Consider the following 24768-nt stretch of genomic DNA (forward strand, 5'->3'; position numbering starts at 1 on the left):
TGATGTGGCCAGTGATGAGATGAATAGTTGTTATTCAACCCAAGTTCATCTCATAACTCGTCATATCAACATGGTAATCGGTTAATGCTTCAACCGGTTACCCGAGTACTTAAATATTTAAAAATTTACATCTTAGGTACCAAAATAGAAGTTTTTAAAATACGTTACCCAAAATAAGAATCAAGTTAAAGTACATTACTTTTTCATGCAATTTGCCCTTAAATACACATTAGTTGTAAATAGAGTAAATTGCATAAAAAAAGTAACGTACTTTAACTTGATTCATATTTTGTGTAACATGCTTTCAGAACTTCTATTTTACCTAAGATGTAAAGTTTTTCAACATTTAAGTACCCAGGTAACCAACTCAGTAGTATTTGCTGACGTATTTAGTGATATGGATTTCTTTAAATCTAAAATTAGTCTTTAACCGGTTACCCGGGTACTTAAATGTTTAAAACTTTACATCTTAGATACCAAAATGGAAGTTTTAAAAATATGTTACTCAAAATAGAAATCAAGTTTAAGTACGTTACTTTTTCATGCAATTTACCCTTTTTTTTTTTTTTTTTTAACATTCCCAAATATACTTCACCAAACTAATATCAACTTTTATTTAAAAAAAATACCTAAAAATAAAAAAATAATAAAATCAACATAATATAATTTGAAAGAATTTGTTTACGGCTGTGGAATCATGATGTCATGAATATATGCACAATTATTATACTTATATAAAGCAAAATACAAAAGGCAGGAATTAGCCATAAACAAACTTGTTACACATTGGCAGCTTTCAGTGACAGAAAATCTGAGATCTTGTTTGTATAAAAATCTGGTTGTATCGAATTGTTCGGGTTTTGAAGCATCGACAGACTCGTTACCCCTATATTTAACCGACAAAAAGAAGCAATCAAGATACGTATAGATATAGATATAGATATAGCGTATAGAGCTGAAGAACGTTTCAACGTAATGAAAAAAACCAAACTAGACCAATCTGACATGGTAAACGACACTCAAAAGTACTGTCTACGTGAGATGTACGTAAATCTGACCACAAGGGTGGATCTAGATACGGGAATACGGTGGCACAAGTCATCACTTCATGGTTTTCTCGTAATGGAAAAAAAACTACGTTTTTTAAAGGTGCCAAACCTTGTATTTTTTGGAAACTGAAACTAATGACGCAAGCTTGTAATGATGGAGATGGTTAACATTGTTGTGCTTGCACAAAAGGCCCGAGTTCGAGTCTGGCTTTTCTTTTGTGTAAGGGCAAGGAACGAACCAACCGATCTTAAGACTTTTAAGGAAAAATTTCCATATATTTATTTTTCTTATAGTTAAATGGCGCCATCACTTAAAAACTTTTCTGGGTCGGCCTTTGCCTAACCTCTACCTTAAACAGCCGAGTGGTTTTTTTGAAAGGGTGTCCCAGGCTATGCCTAGACTAATCCCGACTTATTATGACTGTAAGATATCAGTACTGATAAACTCAGTGGCCATATATTATGTGGACGCTTGGAATTAAACCTAAGGCAGATGGGATATTCCACCACGTCCCCTGGGCCACATCAATACACCATGACTTGTAAAGACCCTCAGTCTTGTGCTATAGCATGAGCAGACAGGTAAAATGGGGAAAGACTATGACATGGTGAATACGGAAACGAGAAAGTTAAGGAAAAAGGTAGCGAGGAGATGAAGTGAAAACATACCTGAGAGAACAAGGAGAGTTTTGCATCCGCCGTTCTGTCCGAAAAGAATATCAGTATCTAATCTGTCACCAACCATGCATATCTGTGATTTGGTGATGCTGAATCTGTTGTTGAACACCAAGTATTTCGAATCAAGTGGTTAGAAATTCATCAAAAGTTGAGGTCAATTTGTTTCCAAACAAAAGTCGATGTTTGACTTTTAATAGTCAAACTAGTTTTTAACCACGTGGGCATAATCAAATGAGAACCAGTGAGTCATGTGTGATTACACATTATGCAGCAATGCATGTGAAACATACACAAAAAAAATACACATACAGAAGTTTCACATTGTGAAACAATACCTTAAATCCTAGTCATAGTCTTGTCAAACATTACATTGAGATTGGTTCTCATAGGTTTGTAACTTTTTGCGGTTCTCACATGATTAGCCCGTTTTAATGTTAATTATGTTAGGGAAAAGTTGGTAATTGTGTTTGGTTATATATGATGTAGTCAGGGATGGACCCAATTCAGTGCCAGCGTAACGTATTATTCCTCCTTCGAAAGGTAAAGAGAAATTAGTTCGTGAAAGGTGCAACCGTATCGATTTGTTGTGTACCACCATATATAGTTTGAAACTACAATAAGGACACAAGTTTTCTTTGGTAGAGCTCGTTTGCAAGGCTTTTCTTCCACCCCAAACCCAAGTTCAAGTCCAGTTTCTTAGTTTTTAACTTTTAATTTAAGATTTATCTTGTTACTAAAAAAAATTTGCAATAAAAGTTTAAGCTTGAACACATGACATCATATATGAAAAGCAATGAACTAACCAACAGACTAATGATGATTTTATGAAAAATATTCCTATACTTCTTTCTTATAGTCAAATAGTGCCACCGTTTGAAAAAAATTATAAGTCCTGTCCCTGGATGTAGTTCTTCCGTTCCATGAATTTTGTGTAACATTTGATTCAGACTTTAAAGCATCTTATCATCTATAATAACAATACCCTTTCAATAAAAGACTAATAAATAAATCTTATAGACCCAAATCAATATCATCAATTTGTATGTAACGGTGATAACGAGCAAATAGGTGCTTTTATCTGGAAATCTTTCCAAAACATGAACTTTGCAACTTTCAAAGGCATACTAGAAATAGAAATGTTGCAAATTTCATGGGACAAATGGTGTATCAAAATATGAAACATGTTCAAGATTTACTGAACGATTTCCTAAGGTTCAGTGCAAAAAGGATGAAAATTAGTATGAATAAAAAATGCACACACAGGTCATATTGATCATCAAATCAAAATCAAAAGAAACAGCTTACTTGTTTGCCAGGTAGTCCATCATGAATGTTGAAGGTTTCCCGACAACAACTGGTTCCCGTTGAGTAGATCCAACAAGAGCACCGACCATAGAACCACCACCTGAACTGGCTCGTGTTACATTTCCATCCGTCCGAAAATAAGTTCCCATATTTCTATTTTAGCTTGTCCCAAAATAATTGTCGACTTGCAAAAGTAAGTGTCTAATTTCCAATTCTATCATTTAACAATGAGACTGAGATATTCATTTTCCATCTATTATAAAGGGTAAAATTATCATTAGTTCATTAAAAAGTGTAATAATTACATTTTCTTTGTAAGATCCCACATCAGTTGGGGAGGGGAACTAAGGTTGCCTTATAAGAAACCGGGTACCTCCTCTATTAGATGCATTTTAACACCGTGAGTATAGGTGTAGACAAAGCGGACAAATCTGGTACGATTGGCTTATGATGTCACAAATAGTATCAGAGCCAGGAACAGGACTCGTATGCCAACAAGGACGTTGGGCTCCCAAGGGGGGTGGAATATAAGATCCCACATTGGTTGGGGAAGGGAACTAAGGTTGCTTTATAAGGGACTGGTACCTCCTCTATCGGATACGTTTTAGAACCGTGAGTCTAGGTGTAGACAAAGTGGACATTTATTTTGGGACAGAGGAAGTATCTATGATGTGCATTAAATTTGCAAACATCCTGTTGAGTAATTCATTAAGATATATTTGATATTTCTAGCAGACACATATAGGTAGTTGGTTGATCCATCCTATCAAAACTTGTAACAAGAGGTAAATTCTTCAGCCAAGAAAGTTAAGAGTTTTTGTTCTTAACTTTGAGATCTTTGAAGATTCCATTATATGTTAAAAGAGTACAAATTATGAAACATTTTGTACCAGCTCTTTTTTTATTTATAATTAAACTAGAAGAAAGATAATTGGGGGGGGGGGAGGGGAGGTGGTTAAACCTGCCCATTCTTGTGCATCTGTAAGATGAGTAACAGCATCCCTGTTTGTAGCGAGAAAAAGACAGCCAGGATTCTCACGAACACATAGTGTCCCGTACCTGCCAATGAGAAAACAAATTGAATCACAAACTGGAAAGAATTAATGAAGTTTAATGCATACTTTGCATTACTCATTTCAAAGAACTTACTGAACTTTGTAGTAGTTAAAGTAACGGTCAAATCCAACCACAACGGCGCCAACCTAAATTCCAGGAAACAACATTCTTTAGACTTTAGCAACATTCTTTTAATTCTGAAGTTTAACACACGAAAACCTAATCCATTAATCTTATCAGTGCATTAAAGTTGAATTGCCTTTTCATTGAAAAACGGTGTATTTGTTTGCAACCCCTTCCCAGTCCTCTCGTACTAGGGAAAGGTCTTAATGAGCTTCATGGGACTTACAGCTTATTTGGTCAGCTATACATGACTGTTTGGTAGTGGCTTAATGATATGAAAGTGGCTTATTCAGTAAGCTTTTAGGGGGATCTTTATACAGGAAGTCAAGTTTTTTCCAATCCTATTCCTCCGAAATAAAAGGAAACACGCTCATTCCACCTATGAAAAAAACCCTTCCAAACAAAAACTCTCTCAATTTACAAGACAGATTAATCCACACAGACAGCTTTATCCATGTAGGACTTGATAGAAAACCAACCAAACAGCCCCTCAAACTCCCAACCTAGGAGCTATATATCAATGGAGCAAAGCCCACTTAGTAAAACTTATCTAATGCTTATACTTCAGAAAATCAGACCTACATCTTACTGGCTGCTTCTTAACAAAATGCTACATTAAAATGATAGTTTTATAAAAAGAACTACATTTAATTGAGAAAAAAAGAGGTATTACTTTGTAAGTTCTTGTACGAGCATGATACAACAAAATTTATGTGGTGAATCATGTATTATAGGTTGTCATCTTAATAACTAAATGGAGTTGTGGCTGACTTTGAGGCCTCCACCATTAAGGTTGAATGAAAATACAGGCATTCAGTTTTCTTTTCCAAGGCTAGTGCCCACCATCAGAGCGATAAAACTGGGTCAATCGTTATTTAGAATAGGAGATTAGCAGTTGGTATTACTGCTTTTGGAAACAAGTTTAAAAGTTATGATGAAAATTGAAAGATAAGCCGAAAGTGTCACAAGAAAAAATATTAGAAGCATACATCTTTGTCATGCTCCATCATATACCCAGGCTTGAGCTCTATCTTTTTTCCACCATCTTCCTGCAATAGCAAAATATAACTTCGCTTGATACTAGAATAACAAGTGTCCAAAGAAGGATATGGTCACAAGTGAATTTGTAATTTTGCGTGAAGGTCTGACATGTCATGGACCATTAACAAACTACTTATAAAAGTGGAGAAAGATTCAGACAGAACAATGCGAAGAAAAATACCCCTAAAATAAACATCGGTGACTATGACATTGTTCAAATATTTCATACCAAAACACTAACCAGTGACCGAACTGTAAATTGACTTCAAATTAAGAACACTGTTCAGCCATCACACTTAGAATTTATACTAAATATTGCTACTGTAGTAGAAAATTATCATTGTAATGCATACATACCGGACCCCCGAGGTATGAAAAGCCTGCTAGTTCAAGCTCTATCAATATGCCTTCTTCACCAATCACGTAAATCTGGAGAGTTGTCAATTATATCTGTCAAATATATGTTAAGAAAATTACTGCATCAAAATTTTAACAGTTCGCAACTCCAAAAGAGCCCTTGAGAAAAAGGGAGGTTCCAACATATATACAGAAGAACTGGTCCCCCCAACAGGGGCTAGATGGATATAGATTGTCACTGAGTGTCGAGAGAGGGCTAGCCAAGTGTCTGGTCCCTAGAATGGAGACCTTAGCTTTGGTACCATGTGAAAATATGTGGAACCCCCACATCAGTCTCCAAAAGAGCCCTTGAGGAGAAAGGATAGGTTCCAACATGTATACATAAGAAATGGTCCAAGTCTAGCCAATGTGGGACTCCAACAGAACAGATGCTGGTAAGATGTTGTTTAAACAAATTACTACTCGGTATGTCTCACCATTACTTTCCCAGTAGATTTAACACTCATGTCCTTTACTTATTCCATTTTCTTTCATCATCATAAGCCCCTTTCAAGCAACTTACCACATAGTTCTGTTACAAAGCTCGGTTAAAAATCAGGGAAACAGTCTAAATGCCCCACTACATGTGAAAACTTTATTTATAGAATAAGTGGCTAACGAAGGTTCATTTTTATGTTTTCAAATGTGAAATTGCGGTATTAAATTCCATCAAACCTCCCACTTACCCTTTCCTGTTCCCTCAAGAATACTCTAGGCATGCAAGTAATGAGAACATGAGACATATTACCAACAGGTTCGTAAAATGGAGCAGTCAACAGATATGCAAGCAAGGGATCGATCTTGTGAACACATTAACGTATCAAAAAAACTAAAGCATTACTACCCTTCCTGTGACCCATGGGAAGATCTTGATAGATACAAAGATATTCAAAACTATGCAAGTCTAATAGTTATGGCAATTGTGGTCCTTTCCAGTAGGAAAATTATTTCAAGGAAATACTTATGCATACCTTCTTGTCTTTTGGAAAATCAATTGATTGTAGATATGCAGCCGCAGCAAAAGAAGATGCAAAAATTTCCTCCTGAAACCTTCACCTTATGTTAGAAAATTTACAACATGGTATACAAAAATCATTAGCACAGTGTTACACCTCACCTCATTGATACTGAGACCAAGTGACTCAAACTTTTTGCCATATTGTTTCCTAGACTTTGTTGAGTTATTGGTTACGAAAACTAGTCTCTTTCCCTAGAGAAAAAAATTAAAGAATAGAGCATGAATTAGATCTCATTGAAAATCTACACAAAACAATCTGCCTCTTAGAAAACAAGAAAGAAAGGAAGGAAATATATTTGGATCATAATCATCAAAGAACTGGATATTGGGGAATCATCAAATGGAAAACACTAGCAGAAGCAGTAATTACCAAATAAAACATAATTTATACAAACCTTTGACCGGAGCAACTCTAGGGTTTCTGGAACCCCCTCGATTAATGAATCTCCCTTCCAAATGACTCCTGTGTTGTACAAGGTAGCAATAAAAAAAAAGGTCTTCTATAAGAAACCAATATCAATGGTAGACCTCTAAGAGAACTGTTCTGCTACCTCCCATATCCCCTTGATTTCTTTATCCACGTAAAAAAATGACGTAGTGGTGGTTATACTTATATTAGAGCTCTAAGGTTAAAATCCATAAACAAGTAGACAAAATTGAATGTGATTCATGACCATATATATACTCATCATGAGTATCATTTCATCAATGTGCGTTTTCTTGTCTCAACACGTGATAGTGATAGCATTATACTTCAGTATCAGTAGTAATTAGGTCTTATTAAGAACAAAACACCTACTAAATCTAGTGTATCTGTGTCAGGAAAACAAAACTGAATGTAGAACATGAATCCAAAAGGAAGCTAGTCGTAATTTACATCACACTCCTGCAAATTTATCTAGGAACCCCAATCAGACACAGCTCATATCTGAATTAGGTCAAACTAATGCAAACTTATCCTTCTATGAAACGAATTCAATTTTAACTCAATAACTCTTACAAGCCAAACTTCCAGAAGTCAGGTCAGTGAGAAGTACGCCAAAAACTACTAATATCAACCTAAACCGTTCATTTTCATTACTCGTACGTGTATTATACTAAAAAAAACAGAGGAGGTACCATCACAATCAAAGATGAAAGTCTCGACGGAATCAATGAGAGCATCGGCGTTTTCCAGAGGTTGTGCAGCGACGGAAGCGGTGGCGCAGGTAACAACAGAAATCTTCTTCTTATCCATTCTATTACTCCATCCAACAGTAGTGTTGATCTTCTTCTGACGACGGTCGTCGTTGATCAATGAAGAAGAACCAAATGACGTCGGAAGTGAAAGTGAAGATGAAATGCAGTTGAAATTGTTGACGGAATGAGTGAGAAATCTATGAGGTGCGGCGGAGGAGACGGCAGTTGCTCTGCTGCTAACAAGCATGTCTACACTACCTCCGTCGATCGCCGGCGGTTGAATTCAACGGAGTAAGGGTGGTTGTATTTAAGGTTGGGGTGGTGGTGAGGTGGCGGAATGAATGGACGTCAGCAGCTCTGGGTTTTTATCCAGTGATCCAAAAATTTCACGCCAGTCGTTCCAACTTTGTTTTGGTCGATAAGATTCGGGTCCGGATCCATTTTAATGGATATATTTGGTTTTGGTCGTTTCTTGTTAATAAGAGGTCGTTTACCAAATGTTTATCTGGATAAGTTATTATCAAGTCATATTACTTTATTGAGTGAATATGACAGGGATCAAGAATCTTATCCGGTAAAAACAAAGGCAATGACCAAGAATCTTACCCGATAAGTGATGCGACGACTCTTACCACAGTTAGCGCTTACCCGGTAAATTATTACATATAATGTTATTTTGGTGGACTCAAATCTTACTCAGTAAGTAACTGATAGTGTTGAATTTTACCGGTAAGCACTTATCGGGTAAGCATTTAGGTAAACGGCCCCTAAGTACTTCTTCACTGAATAGATAAAATTACTAATTTATCCCTAAGTTGTTTATATATTTTGATTAATTTATGTAATTTATTAAATTATAATAAAATACATCAATAAAGTGAGGTGCGTACGGAACACGTCTATTTGACTTTGTTTTACTTTGTTTTTGTCTATTCCACATAAAGGTTGAGTTTAGTACATGCGTCAGCCACAACTACCTCTTCCACCGTTGTTAACGGCCACCACCACAATCCACCGTCTTCACGTCCTCTACAGGGACGGACGTGGTATGGAGCATACGGTGGCACGTACCACTGTATTATTCCTCCGTCGAAGGGTAAAAAAAAATTAGGTTCGTGAAAGGTGCGACCGTATTAATTTGTTATGTGTCACAGTATGTATTTTGAAACTACAATGAGAACAAGTTTTATTTAGTAGAATTGGTTTGCAAGGTTTTTATTCCACCACAGACCCAAATTTGAATCATGGTAGCATCATTTTCTTAGTCAAATGGTGCCACCATTTGAAAAAAGTTTCGTATTTTTGTTTCTTATAGTCAAACGGTGTCATCATTTGAAATTTTTTCTTTATATTTTACTCTTATAGTCAAATGGTGCCACGGTTTGAAAAAATTCCTGGATCTGTCTCTGGTCCTCTATAACCACTGTCGTTCACTAACCACCACTGCCTCTACCTCTATAACCATTGTCGGCTACCGACCACCACTACTACCGTCAGCCACCACCACCTCTACCATAACCAAAACCACCTCCACCACCACTACTACTACCATTAATTATATCAAAATTTTCATTCAAATTTGATACCATTATATATGTACGTATTCATTTATATGAAAATTGTGTAAAAATATTTATAAATTAAATTCTTTAATAATTTACTTTATTTGTATTAATTATAACTATTATATAATATTTTAAAATCATCAAATAACTTTTGGGGATAACTTGTCTAGTCTTGTCTCGTCCAGTCCTAGTCGTACCAAACACCAGACATCCATTTGTTATGTCCAGTCCAGTTCTACTCTCTTTTCCTGTCAAGTTCTGTTATGTTCAATCATGTCTGCATATCAAACGTTACCTTGACAAAAATATTATATTTTATTTTAACAATCTACTTTCTATAATCATGTTAATTTTAGAGTAAAATGCAAATTTTGGTCTATATGGTTTGCCAGTTACAACGATTGTCATCCCCACAATTTCTAAAATACAAGATGACTTCATTATTTGTAAAAATGTATGGATTTGATCCCTCCCGTTAATAGACGTTAAAGAAAAATCAATGGGTATATAAGTATGGATGGATACCACATCATTCGCCACATCAGCAAGGTAACTGGTTAATGCTTCAACCAGTTACCCGAGTATTTAAATGTTTAAAACTTTACATCTTAGGTACCAACATGAAAGTTTTGAATGTACGTCACCAAAATATGAATCAAGTTAAAGTACATTACTTTTTCATGCAATTTACCATTATTAAAATAAAACAACTGTTGAAATTTAATATAATTTTTCTATAAAAAGTCTATTTAAAAAGTTGTCTCAAAGCAAGAAGTTGACCCAATAATTTCAAATTCAACTTAAAACCATGATGAAAGTTATTAGTAGCCCATAATTTAACACTTATAAATAGCTTACAAAATTTCTATTTTCTATTAATGTGGAATGAGTTGTTACAAACACCCCCCCCCCCCCCCCCCCTTCTTTCTTAGGGACTCATCATGTTCTATAAGATTTGCCACACTATCTTGATGGTACAAGGATCAACTTTGATACTATTTGTAACTCCCCATGNCCCCCCCCCCCCGGTCGAGGACTCATCATAATCAATGAGGTTTGCCCTACCATCTCGATGGTACAAAAATCTGTTCTGATATTATTTGTAACATCTCAAAGCCCAAAACAAGAGTCTAACACAACTTCGAATCCAACTTAAAATCATACAAAAGTTATTAGTAACGTACAACTTGAAGTCTTACAAGAAATCCACAAATCATATTTTCTATGAATGTGAGACGAATTACACCTTGCATTAACTATTAATACAAAATCACATGTGAATTTGCAAATAAGGCGTTGTTTGTTTGCCTTTCAATAGTTTCATTAAGAGACAATCTTTGAATGATTAAGAGGTGAATCTTGTTTGGCAAAAAACCTCTTAATGGTTCTAAAACCCTTTGGGGTGTTTGGTGAATGGTTTAGTGTAGAATGATTAAATGGGCATAATGATTAAGAGGATTTCACGATATAATGAAAAACAAACTAGAATTTTTTGATAACTGTTTACAATGAAATTAGAACTATTAATGGTTAAGGGAAACTCATGGTACAAAATCATTAAGAGGATTTTAAAACCATTAAGATGCATGTTTTTTTTTGCTAAATAAGATTCACCTTTAACTATTCAAATGTTGTCTCTTAATAGAATTATTAAGAGGTAAACAAATAACTCTTAAAAGATTTTATATCATGAGCCTCCCTTAACCATTCAACACCCTAATTTCATTATAAAAAATTATCAAACAATTATATTTCATTTTACATTATATCACGAGAGCATATTAATCATTCAGTATATCATAAGAACATTTTAATCATTCTCAATTTTACGTCAAACCATTCAGCATCTATTAAGGGGGTGTTTGAGATTGCTTATTTTAGGTGTTTTTTTGACTTATTTCAGTTTGGCACCGATGATAAGCTAAATGCTAGTGTTTGGATGAGGAAAAATAAAATTGCTTATACCGGTGTCAAACCAATAATAATCATTTTTTGATAAGTTAATCATTAATATCTTATAAAAAACTGCTTATTACCAGGTCACCATTTTAACTTTGTTTTATTAATGTTTGTTAATTATTAATCTTATTGATATAAATTTTTGTCAAAATATCATGATAAATGATGAAAAATAAATTTTTACATGTTAAAAAATCTAATAAGTTAATAAGCAATCACAAACATTCTCATAAGTCAATAATATAGAAGACTGTTTTTTTGGTCATTTTACATATATAAGCAAAATTTGCCAAACATTAAAAAATAATTTATCAGCTTATTGCTTTTTGGTATCGTTATAAATTAATCCAAACACTTTTTACAAAACTCCGATTTAATATCCCATAAAGAACTTATTTTTATATTATATTATTTGATTATTGTTTATATTTGAAAGTAATCGTATATAAGTTTTGTAAAAATGGCATAACATTTTCATAACCCCCAAAACGATTCATCGTATATCTCCATTTTTTTTCTTTTCTTGACGGTTTGATTGTTGTTGTCTTGAAGGATCATGAAGTTCCCCCCTTTCAATCAACGAAATCGCGATTCGTAATCCATACAAAAAATGGCCGAGATCACCGCAACAACCACCGCCACCACCAACAACAATAGAACCGCCACCGGTTATACTGTTCCAAAATCCGAACCATTATCGGCCGCCTCCATGGCTGCAACTATTGAAGAAGTCGATGAAGATGTGTTTCTATCAAATTCGGAGTTGTTAGCTCGTGAAGAAGTACTTAAACGACGATCTCGAAGATTGAAGAAATTAGCTAGGGTTTACAAGGATCATTACTGGTCTTTGATGGAAGAACTGAAATCGAAGTATAGAGAGTATTATTGGGAGTATGGGAAGAGCCCCTACCAGGAGGATGAATCAGTACCAGAAACGGATGCCGGAAAGAATGGAGATGATTATGGGTTAGGGTTAGAGTTTAGTAGCGATTCGAGTCGGTGTGCTGTTCATGGATGTAAATCGAAGGCCATGGCGTTAACAAAGTTCTGTCATACTCATATACTGTCTGATTCTAAACAGAAACTCTACATGGGTTGCAATTACGTGATCAAAAGGTATATATCTCTTCCTCTCTAGTCTATTTTTTGGGGGGTTTTAGCAGCATTTGATTTTAACTGGGATATGACGTGATCCAGTAAAAGATAGGATAAAGGTATATGTGAGTGATATTGTTAAATATTGATGCCAATTTGCTACATTGGGCTAATGATTGTAAGCATACCCTAACAAGATAGAGCGTTGGTGATTTTAGTGTCATAAAATATTTTGATGTATTTGTGATTTACAAGGAATCGATTAGGTGAGAAAGCAAACATAACGTGAATTAAGAGGTGCAAATGCAAAGTGCACACCGACGAATGTGGTATTTGCCCTCTCACCTTAGATCACCATAGGGCGGGGGTCTTAGGGGCGGCCTCCGAGTTTGCATCAGATGCTTACGAGTGAGAAGTGTACCGAATCAGAGCTTCTGAGCCTTCTGACCGAGAGCTTCTGACTCGGAGCTTCTGAGCCAGTCTCTGATCCGTTTCAATCTTAACAAGCAGTGCAGTTATCTATTGACTGCCTAACTACCCCGTAAACTGTCGATCACTCCTATATATATAAACGGCTAATCTAGTGTATATATACTAGAGTTTGGTGCCTTAAGAATGAGAGGGACATCTTAGATTATCCCAATACGGGTTTTGTGAAACCTAACGCATACAGGGTCAAAATATAGTATTTGGAAAGTGCAATATATACACGATCAAAGAATTATCCAAGTGATCGTAACCTCCGAAACTCTGATTCTCAACAGATAGGTGAGTCTTGGAACGCTAATTACACCAGTTTTAGGTTCTACTACCAAAATATTTAAGGGCCTGTCTAATAGAGAGAGTTGTGTATAATCTACAAGTCCTACAAGATTGAGAACTCCAATTTCTCCCTGGTGTGTGTGTGTGAATGTGCCTTTCTTAGAGAATACTTGTTATGGGGTCCTTAGAAGGAGTTTAGAGATTCAGGGCTCCTATGTGGCCAGCCTTGCTTGACTGAGCCATCTGTGATTTTATGCCCTTTCAGGAATAGATTGCTCAAATTTAGTGCTATATTTGGATTTTTAAGAATGAGGTCTGAGTTCGTAACATCCCACACATGGACTCACGGTTTTAAAACATGCCTTATAGATAGAGGAGTCCCTTATTAGGCAACCTTTATTCCATTTCCCAACCGATGTGGGATCTCACAATCCACCCCCTCAGGGAACCCGGGTCCTCACTCGCACACTAGTCCGGTTCCCGACTCTGATACCATTTCTAACCAGATATTGTCTGCTTTATCCACACATGGACTCACGGTTCTAAAACGCGCATAGGAGGTATCTAGTCCTCTATAAGGCAACCTTTGTTTCCCCACGCAACCTGTGTGGGATATCACAATCAGATCCATAAAAATGTGTCTGATTGCTCCATTGTGCTGTATAAACCCGTTCATACTAAAAAATGGACTCAAAACGTTGGGTCTTTTGATACCCTCATAAATGTATAAAGAAACACATACCACTATTGGGTATTTTGCAAGCAATTTGATTCCCAAGAGGCCAAGATAGCCCTTATGCAAGGAAGCTACATTCTACTTCCTTTTTTTCTCTATAAATTGTGATATTTTGACTTCAAATGTCAAAACAAATGTAATCTCAGTTTCAAGATTGTAGGAAAAAATCAGCAACTACACCAAGAAATACAGGAAGTTTTATAGATATGGAAGGAAATGATTGTTGAGAAACTGGGTATAACTGATTACGGGTAGTTAGTAACTTAGTAGATACTGCACAACCGTTATGACTGATTAACTGCTTGTGGATAAGGTCGAAACGGATTAGAGGCAACTCAGAGTTCCGATTCAGAAGACAACTCAGAAGGTAACTCAGAATCTCTGAGTTATAACCCTTCATAATCAAAAGCTCTTGGTTCAGACTCAGAGGCTTCTGATTCCATACTTGGTCTCCAAATATTTAAGTTTCTGACCAAGTTATTCTAAGGGCATGTTTGTTAGCAGCTTAATGAGACTCGCAGCTTATCCGGTCAGCTATACATGACTGTTTGGTAGTGGTTTAATGATATTGAAAGTGACTTATTCACTAAGCTTCTAGGAGGAGCTTTTTGCAGAAAGCCAAGTTTTTTCCAAATATGCCCCTCCCAATTAAAAACCACGCTCCTTCCCATGCAGACAACTTTATTCATATAGGACTTAATGCAAAACCAACTAAATAGCCCCAACTTAGTTTCACTCGGAATATTCAGAAACTCAAATTTCCTAAGTAATCCTCTTCATAAAATCTGTAGAGGTTCCGAGACCACCGCCAGGGGCGCAGACCCCTTAACGCCCTCCTTATGGCGATCTAAGGTGATAGGACAACATTTGTGAGTGTGCAATCCGCGCCTCCTAGCTCACGTTATCTATGTCTCGTCACCTAGTTGATCCTTATAAATCACAATTACACCAAAATCTTGATGACACTAAAATCACCAACAAGTAATAGAGAATAGAGGAAGTACTAGATAATGAGAAGATGCATTTACGATAAAGTTCGAATATTTACTACCAAATATAACTTAACGGTTAGAATGCAAATACTTTTTGAGTATTTGGTAAGTTTGGAATTTGCAGTGATATTGTTAAATAGGTTATGTTCATGGAAATGTCATCAAATTATGAACTTGTGAACTCCAATCTGTTTATCTTTATGTTCTTTTATCAGCTCACAAGCAGGCCCTATACTTTGTGGGAAACCGATTCTTAAATCCACGGTTCCTTCTCTCTGCGCAACTCATTTCCAAAAGGCGGAAAAACACGTTGCGAGAGCTCTAAAGAAAGCGGGTCTAAATTCAACCTCGACGAATAAGATTGCTCCGAAATTTCATGTCGTGATTGCTGAATATATTCGCCAAATCCAAACCAGAAGAATATCTACTCGGAAGACAATGGCAGAGAATCCCGAAATCAAAGAAGAAGATATCAGCATCTGAGATTACAGTTGTGGTGAACTCGAGTCTTCTGTTATACTTCATTTCCACCTTTTGTTTCTACTTCTCATTCCCGCCCTTCGGGAATCTGAATCAACAAATATACAAGTAAGATTGATGATTTCGTGGGGCTCTGAATTGGATCTTTGCCTTGCTAGACTGAACTTTGTGCATTGAAGGTAACTAATTCTTTCTCTATTTCTCTTTTGCGCACACACTGTCACACGCATGGGAAAAGGTTATCTTTCGTGCCCGTGTAGGGTGATTGATTGGCAAGGTAAAGACCAGGCAGGCTTAAATGAGAACCATAAAAAAAATTCAGAACCTGAGAATCTAATATTTCATATATTATTCATGATGAATAACCTAAAATATGAATGATATTCATCATGAATAGTTGGTTCTCAGGTTCTCAAAACATTTAAGGTTCTCATTTGAACCTGTCTGGCTAAAGACTAATTCATCTGACCATGCATGCTCTTATTTGTCATTGGAGTCATGTTTATTATTCATCATGATTATCATGCATTTCATTATTCATGATATTCATCATGAACAATTTGTTCTTAGGTTCTCAAAATATTTACGATTTTCATTTGAACTTCCCTAACTAAAGACTGAGGGCTTGTTTGTTAGCTGCTTAACAAGCTTATGAGACTCGCAACTTATTCGGTCAACTATACGTGACTGTCTGCTAGTGACTTAATGATGTAGAAAGTGGCTTATTTAGTAACCTTTTAGAGAGAGTTTTATGCAGAAAGTCAATTTTTTGCAAACCTTACCCTCCCATCCCAATTAAAGAACACGCTCCTTTTATCTATGAAAAAACCCTCCAAAACAAAAACTTGCTCAATCTATACAGACATTAATTCACACAGATAATTTTATCCATACAGAACTTAATGGAAACCATCCAAACATCTCTTAAGTAAATTGAACTCTAGAAGGCATTGTGTACACTTGGAGCGGAACTAGACGGTTGAGAGTGAGGTAAGTAGAAGAAAGAATTATGCAAGGTTGTAGGGTTTTAATTTGATGTGGTTAGTTTAGTAATTTACCAATCATGTTCCATCTGCCTGATTTGTTCCTTCCGCTCAGTGTTGTCCTATTATCCATGGGCTAAATGTTGAACTAGACGTGGGACAACCGGGCAAGTTTTATCTTGTCCTATTCTACATACCGAACGCACAGCTGGGTTACACATTCTAACTTTACGTTCATGGGTTTGTCACAAAAACTTTCAAACCAGTTTTTGTTTCACATATGAAACAACACTTGTGAAAATGTATTGTTTATACAATGTTGTTTCATATATGAAACGTTTAGCACTGTCTTTTTCCACACAAAATTGTTCTGAACGTTTCACACATGAAACAACATCCATTTTAACCCCATGTTCATGGGTGTTTGTGTCATGGAAACTTTCAAACCAGTTTTTGTTTCACATATGAAACAAACTCATGTCAAAATGCAGTGTTTATACAGTGTTATTTCATATGTGACACGTTTAGCACTTTTTTTCCACACACAAAACGGTTTTGAATATTTCATACATGAAACAACATACATTTTAACCCCATGTTCATGGGTTTGTGTCGCGGGAACTTTCAAACCAGATTTTGTTTCACATATGAAACAACACGTGTGAAAATACAGTGTTTATACAGTGTCGTTTCATATGTGAATCGTTTAGCACTGTTTCTTTTCCACACACAAAAAACAGTTCTGAACGTTTCACACATGAAGCAACACGATTTAGTCACTGCAGTTTCACACATGTTGTTTCATGCGTGAAAATGCAGTGTTCATAAAATGTTTGTTTCATATATGAAACGTTTAGGACCGTCTTTTTCCCACACGCAAAACAGTTTTGAATGTTTTACACATGAAACAAGACTGTTTAATCACTGTAGTTTCACACATGAAAACTGGTTTGTAAGTGTGTACGAATTATTGGGTTTGTAAATGATTATGTGTCTAAGTATATAATTGACATTGCAAGTATAAGTCATTATTTGTGTTTGTTTTGCAGGATACACGTTCGAATTCATCTATTTGTCCGTTAACAAACTGTCTGTCGTTCTCTTACGAGGAGCTTCTCGTTGTTGCTTCTACAAGAGTTTTCTAGTTGTTTTAGCATCATCTAGAGGATCAAACGACGTTAGTTAAATCATATAATGTCGGTTTTCGTTTTGTTTTAAGTACCGGGTTGCAAATTAGGTTTTTCGAATCTTATCAACCCAAATTCTAGCTTTCATGTGTTTTTTTACATTGCGAAACAATAAAAATATGATGTTGCTTCATGATGTAATTATTTTTAATGCTTATTTCTGTTTCACGTATTGAAACATGTGTTGTTTAACAATGTGAACCACATATGATTAGTGGTTGTCACAGTTATCAAACTTTTATTCAGGTTCATATTAGAACAGTAATAAAATAAGAGAATACGAAACTGGTTGAATCATATGTAATTTTACATTAACATCATGTGTAAGATTACATATGACCGTGACCTGAGGTAGTGGACCATGTCGTTCGCATACCCTTGTGGTAACTGTTGGTGCATGTCACATGTGATTTTGCACGTCATTTGCCCGTTTCATTCTCTTATTTGGTTATTGTTCTCGTTTGAATCTCTCTTTTATATAATATGTATGTATGTATATACATGGTTGGGTTCCGGTGAAAATGGAAGTTATGGTGAAAAGGAATCTTCACACTTGGATTAATCCTAATCAAAGTTCAATACACTGCACCGATCAATTCCCATGATAAGCGTAATTCATGGGATGAAGTGAGACTAAAAGTAATCAAGGGTCAAGATCTCTTCTTATGCTTCTTACCTTAACTCTCATTCTTACACGATTATTCGTATATATATATATATATATATATGTGTGTGTGTGTGTGTGTGTGTGTGTGTAGAGAGAGAGAGAGACAGTTTCATACGAGAACAATAATTAAATAAGAGAATAAAAAACGGTCTAATCATATGTGATTTAGCTCGCGGCCACGTTGCCCGCACATCTTTTCTTGATCGTTAATGTAAAATCACATGTGATTTTGTACATGATTTGATCGTATAAACTCAAATTCGACCACTTTTTAGATAAAAAAAAATTGAAATTACCATCTCTATGATTAAAGAACAAAGTTATTGAAACTTGAATGTGTGTACGGAGTATTTAAATGTTCAACTATGAGTAGCATTTATAAGGTTAAAAGTACGGTTTTTTGGTTACATTTTTTTTAATAAATGTCTACTTTTAATACTGAGTTAGATATCATATCATTCGTCATATCAGCATGATAACCGGTTAATGCTTAAACCGGTTACCTGGATACTTAAATGTTTAAAACTTTACATCTTAAATACAAAAATAGAAGTTTTGAAATTACGTTACCCAAAATATGAATTAAGTTAAAGTACATTACTTTTTCATGCAATTTGACATTTTAAAAAATCTATTTTCCATTATTCCCTTAGTTATATGAAAGAAAAGTTCTCTTTATATTATTAAGGGTAAAATTATCTTTACACATTACTAAAATTCTGTCTTTTCACTGTGAACATTCATTTTGGAACAGATGGAGTAATTACTTCTTTCAAAATTTTGTTTAAACCATAAACAGTGGGAACCGTCGAGCCCAGATCAACCCTATCTTTTGGTAGTCGAGACCGACCTTAAATCAAATAAGGGTCGGGCCTAGCAGAGATCAGGCCCAAACCCGAGTCTTATACACCCTTGCTTACGGTCAGAGGTGATCATTTATGGGTTTGGTCGAATACAGGTAAGACCTAACATTTTATTTTTGTCCAACGAATCTAATATAACAAGCTCAAACGGTTTTGTGAACTTTATAACTTGCCCGTATCGTCCTATGGTCGGGTCGGGGTTGCAAACACGTTAACGGGCCTAATAAAGATTTTACAGTTTTAAAACAATAAAGCTTGGATAAAATCATAAGTTATGTAAAATCATTCAAAATATATAATTTTATCTCAATTTAAAATTCAACCACACACATACTTTTTTTTTATTAACCTAGATATTTCAACCCGCTATGCGAGTCGACTAATCCCAGTGCGACCACTTGTTTTGCGGGTAGCCCGGAGTCTCCGCATTTGAACCTCTGTTGCCACAAGGGGGTGTTTATTCCTCGTTGGATTTGAACCTGAAACCTTCAGACAATTTTGATCTTTGGAGTTAAAGCTCAAACCAATCAGACATCATCCTTATGGTTATAGCCACATACTTAAAAGATCAAGATTTAAGAGCTACTTTTATAACAGATCTAATATGCATATATTTGGGAGGCTGTTGGTACTCAATAGTAGGAGTCTAGTTCAAAACCAACCAAATGAGCTTCTAAAGTTTTTTTGATTTAAAAAAAAGTAATAAAATATTTTTTTTTAAAGTATCTATACTATATTATAAAATATTTGATAAAAACTCTTAAAAACCATTTTTAATGCATGAAGTATTGTATATTGATGTATATTACTTAAAATTCAAGATTACAAATTTACAAGTAAATTATGCATAAATACAACTTATTAAAGCTTCATGTTTGAATTCATGTAACTAACTACGGATAAACATAATCAAATAAATGATAAACATCTCAATTTAAAATATAAGAAATCTAAAATATAATTAGGATAATTATCGAGTTCTAACAAAATAATCAATTATTATTTTTATAAAAAAATTATATTATTAAACCAAATATAAATAACTTCGTTATTGAACTTAAATTAAATTACAATAAAAAAATTTGAATTAGATAGGAATTTTAAATAGTTAATTTGACACTAATATCGGTATATTTTTGTCAAACTTTTATGATATCTTCAAATTTATACTTTATTTAAAAATAAAAACAGCATCGCTTATTCAAAATCACATAAGACCATATTATAATATCGACTGAGATAAATAATAAAATGAAATATTAAAATTAAGATGTATCTCGTTGCATTGCACGAGTACCCTTCTAGTATAATATTTATATACGGCAAATGCAACAAATAAATTCACACACCCTCCTCACCTTTGGTGAGGTTTGAATCCTTGACTTATTAGGAGGTCAAAGACTACGATACTGCTAGGCCAAAAACCCTTTGGTAAAATATTGCTTATATACATATAAGCAGATGGGAAGGATCTATCAGGAATTTTTTTTATCGCTTATAGAAAAAGTCCAGACACGGTTTTTATCGGGCCGAGCAGACCAGGTCTAGCGAATCCTACTACCCGTGAACAACTCTACTTACAATGTCGATTGGAGTTTTTATTGACTTACAAATAAATACCCACAATGAAAAAACACATGGTTTTAGAAATGTGTAATTATTACACTTTTTAATAAACTAAATTCCATTTTTTATAGGGCAAATTGCATGAAAAAAGTAACGTACTTTAAGTTAATTCCTATTATGGGTAACGTACTTTCAAAACTTCTATTATGGGTAACGTACTTTCAAAACTTCTATTTTGATACCTAAGATGTAAAGTTTTGAACATTTAAGTACATGGGTAACCGGTTGAAGCATTAACCGGTTACCATGCTGGTGTAGCGAGTGATGTGGTATCCAACTTAGTATTATTTGTTGAAGCATTAACCGAATACCACATCAGCATGGTAACCGGTTAATGCTTCACCGGTTACCCGAGTACTTAAATGTTTAAAACATTACATCTTAGATATCAAAATGAAAGTTTTGAAAGTATGTTACCCAAACTATGAATCAAGTTAAAATACGTTAATCTTTCATGCAATTTACCCTTATTTATAAACAGAGAAAATTTTCTCCATCTCATAATTAAGGGTAAAAAGGGAAAATATAAATTTACTTCTGAAAGTATACTCTTATTTTGGAACAAACTAACATATTTATGTAGGGTTAGGGTCACGTAAGAAAAAGCTGTTTTCGTGAGACACAATTTTTACACTTGAAACTTCACAACAAAATGTTGTAAAGGTAAAAAAAAAAGCCGAATCTTCACAGCAAAAACACCGTGAAGATTACCTTCACAGTGTTTTGATGTGAATCTTCAAATGTAAACATCGTCTCACGAAAACAGTCTCGTCTCATATGATCTCAAGTATAGATATGTTAAACACTTATTTTAAAGCCAGATAAAATATTAAAGGGAAAATTGCATCAAAATGGAACTAACTTTCACCTTATTCTTATTTTGGGGAATCAACTTCTAAAATCTTCGTTTAAGGGTCTCTATCAAACTTTTTGTTTATTTAAGGGTCTGGTTGACCTGTTGAACAAGTAATTTAATATGACTTGGAAGAAAATTATTTAAACAAATATTATGTGGAAATTATTTTGACAAATCATCATTATAATTAAAACAAATCAAAATGAAGTCCGTTTCACGTCTCCTACCTCGATCGCAATCCTGCCCCTCCCTCTTCCTTTAATCGCCATCGTCCCATAGCATCCTGCCGTTGTAGCTTTCTGCCATCTCCAACAGCCGTTGCCCCTCCCTCTTCCTTCAATCGCCGTTGTCCCATAGCCTCCTGCCGCCATAGCTTTCTGCCATCTCCAACAGCCGTTACCCTCTCCGACATGCTGTCCTCTCCGCATTTGATATTTGATATTTATTTTTTACCGCATCAATTTAATTTTTTCTATTAAAAAAAACGAGATTTGGAAACATCTTCAATTTGATATTTGAATTTTTTTTTTTAATTTAAAAAACGAGATTCGAAAATGAAAAATAGATTTTATTTATAATTAATTTTTGAAGAAAACGAATTTTAGTTAATTTTATATAATTATTTTGTAATTTTAAAATATGACGTGGATTTAAAATAAAAAAAATTAATATGACGTGAAATATCTTAGTTGACAAAAGATCTGGATTATGTCAGCATTAACATGTCAACAGATCAACCAGACCCTTAAATAAACAAAATATTTGACAGAAACCCCTAAATAAAGATTTTAAAAGTTGGTTCCCCAAAATAAAAATAAAGTAAAAGTTGGTTCCATTTTATTGCAATTTTCCCAATATTAAATTACTAAAATTAAAAATATGATGCTCAAAAACCACCTTTTGGACACATGAAATTTCACAAATTTGGTTGAACCAAAATAATGGAAACTAGTTTGGCAAGGTGTCCAAACTACAACCATATGCAACATGGTCTATTTTGTACATGTCCTTTGTATCAATAAAAGGCTACTTTTTCTTTGTGTCATAAATATAGCTTTATATGTATCATATGGGATGTGTCCCATGAGATAAAGACATCATTACAAGAAATCCCATGTGAAATTACTCTGAGTTAAGGGTCTTGTCAGAGGTATTAAACAGTAATCAATGAGAATGAAAATAAAAGAAACTGTTTGGTTTTCTATAATATATAAATGGTTCATTTCCATAAAAGCCCAAAATTTTATTTTTGATTAAACTGTGAGAATGAAAATTCATTCTCATTTTCATTCAATGTCATTATTATTCCTCAGCATTAGCCAAACAGACCCATTAATAATAATAATAAATAAATAAATAAATAGAGTAAGCTATAAATTTGGTCTATATAGTTTGTTGAAATAATATCTTTTGTTTCTGCAGTTTTGAAATTACAAAATGGTCATTGTGGTTTGTGAAAATGTCGGATTTGGACACTCTTCTAATGGTTGTTATAATATTTCGTTAAACGAAGGGTATTTTTGTCATTTTTTATCTTTTTTTTTTGTTTTTTAGGCAATGAAGATTGCTTTTATTATTTTGGTACTTGTGGTTTTGATTGAGTAAAAGACAAAGAAATTAATAAAATGACGAAAATACCCCTCTTTGACGGTAACGATCGTTAGAGGGAGGGATCAAATCCGGACGTTTTTCCAAATCACAATGGCTTTCAATACTGCAGAGAAAAAGTGTTATTTTTTACACCAAATTTGTATTTATCCTCTAATAAATAATAACGTATTTTTATTTATAAAAAAAAATGTTTGTATAAGATGTATCCCTAAAAAATAACAATATATAATAAACTTGAGATCACGTGAGACCAGTCTATTTTCGTGAGACCACTTTTTTACACTTGAAACTTCACAGGAAAACGTTGTGAAGATAACCTTCACAGTGTTTTTGTTGTGAAGGTTCGGGTTTTTCATTACATTCACAATGTTTTGCTGTGAAGTTTCAAATGCAAAAAAGTGGTCTCACGACAGACTGGTCTCACGTGAACCCAGCCCATATATAATAACATATTTTTATTTATCTTTTATCTGATTGGATGTGTTCCTTGACGTAAACGAGTACTTCCGCTTTTGTTATTCTCATAAACGGAGCCTTAAATCATGGAATACCATCGTACGTCAATCTATAGTCACGTAAACCTTAAATGTCGAACTATAATAAGCTAACAACGTATTTTCGTTTCAAGTTAATGTGGTTACCGGTGTAAAGGTTATTTTTTCGATCTTATAAATGAACCCGTAATTGAATTACGGACTACCATCAAACTTCAACTTTAAAGTCGAGTAAACCTTAAATGCCGAACTGTAATAAATAGCCATATACTTTCATTCCAATTTAATTTTGGTACGAGCAAATTGCATGAAAAAGTAACGTATTTTAACTTGATTCTTATTTTAGGTAATATACTTTCAAAACTTCTATTTTGGTACTTAAGATGTAAAGTTTGAAACATTTAAGTAACCAAGTAACCGGTTGAAGCATTAACCGGTTAGTACCATGTTGATGTGACGAGTGATGTGGTATCCAACTCAGTATTATTTGCTATTCAACCCAATTTCATCCCATCATTCGTCACATCAACATGGTAAAAGGTTAATGTTTCAACTGGTTATTTGGGGTACTTAGATGTTTAAAGATTTACATCTTAGGTATTAAAATGGAAATTTTGAAAGTACGTTATCTAAAATAAGAATCAAGTTAAACATTTAAGTATAAATGTGTAAGTTTAACGACCAACAACCATTCACAGAAAATAAATGAGATGTATTTAAAAATATTGAATTATAGAAAAATTAATTGGTAGGATATATAATTTAGGGGTCCATTAGGCTTCTTGGTGACTTAATTTGGATGATGATGAGAAAGCTTGGCAGCCGTAGTATTAGGTTTGCCATAAAATAATGCCACCTACCCCCATCCATATATATATATATATATATATATATAGTTGGGTTTATGTGAGATCAAAGATTTTTCGTGAGACTCGTAAGACCAATTTATGTTCATTAATCAACTTTATAAGCTAATGATCTAATGGTCGAAAGTTGCACGGTGGCAATTTTGTGATTATGAATGTTCATATTGTAGATCTAATCCAA

The 24768-nt window shown here is 34.4% G+C and overlaps 2 protein-coding genes across 2 annotated transcripts; one reads left to right on the plus strand and one right to left on the minus strand.

Annotated features, from left to right (window-relative positions):
• Positions 1-639: 639 nt before the first annotated feature.
• LOC112509347 (phosphoglycolate phosphatase 1B, chloroplastic-like) lies at positions 640-8115 on the minus strand. The gene is made up of 11 exons (XM_025114258.1): positions 7786-8115; positions 7062-7129; positions 6766-6858; positions 6620-6691; positions 5610-5681; positions 5201-5260; positions 4182-4234; positions 3994-4091; positions 3033-3132; positions 1719-1822; positions 640-886 (listed from the first exon to the last, which is right to left on the minus strand). Exons 1-11 carry the CDS (start codon positions 8090-8092, stop codon positions 780-782), a joined length of 1134 nt encoding a protein of 377 aa, XP_024970026.1. The 5' UTR covers positions 8093-8115; the 3' UTR covers positions 640-779.
• A 3756-nt stretch (positions 8116-11871) lies between these two features.
• LOC112510397 (INO80 complex subunit D-like) lies at positions 11872-17737 on the plus strand. The gene is made up of 3 exons (XM_025115797.1): positions 11872-12485; positions 15170-15613; positions 17467-17737. The coding sequence occupies exons 1-2, from the start codon at positions 11980-11982 to the stop codon at positions 15435-15437; spliced, it is 774 nt and encodes a 257-aa protein (XP_024971565.1). The 5' UTR covers positions 11872-11979; the 3' UTR covers positions 15438-15613; positions 17467-17737.
• The last annotated feature ends 7031 nt before the right edge of the window (positions 17738-24768 follow it).

This window comes from Cynara cardunculus (assembly GCF_001531365.2).
Source record: "Cynara cardunculus var. scolymus isolate 2C chromosome LG 3, CcrdV1, whole genome shotgun sequence".
Classification (NCBI taxonomy): Eukaryota; Viridiplantae; Streptophyta; class Magnoliopsida; order Asterales; family Asteraceae; genus Cynara; species Cynara cardunculus.

What these genes read in the sequence shown, in the direction of transcription:
- LOC112510397 (XM_025115797.1), top strand. Translation starts at nt 11,980, where the DNA reads ATGGCCGAGATCACCGCAACAACCACCGCCACCACCAACAACAATAGA. An exon ending in TGCAATTACGTGATCAAAAG is followed by an intron (nt 12,486 to 15,169) that starts GTATATATCTCT and finishes TTCTTTTATCAG; the next exon opens with CTCACAAGCAGGCCCTATAC.
- LOC112509347 (XM_025114258.1), bottom strand. Translation starts at nt 8,092, where the DNA reads ATGCTTGTTAGCAGCAGAGCAACTGCCGTCTCCTCCGCCGCACCTCAT. An exon ending in ATTTTCCAAAAGACAAGAAG is followed by an intron (nt 5,682 to 6,619) that starts GTATGCATAAGT and finishes ACAACTCTCCAG; the next exon opens with ATTTACGTGATTGGTGAAGA. An exon ending in AGATGCACAAGAATGGGCAG is followed by an intron (nt 3,133 to 3,993) that starts GTTTAACCACCT and finishes GAGCCAGTTCAG; the next exon opens with GTGGTGGTTCTATGGTCGGT.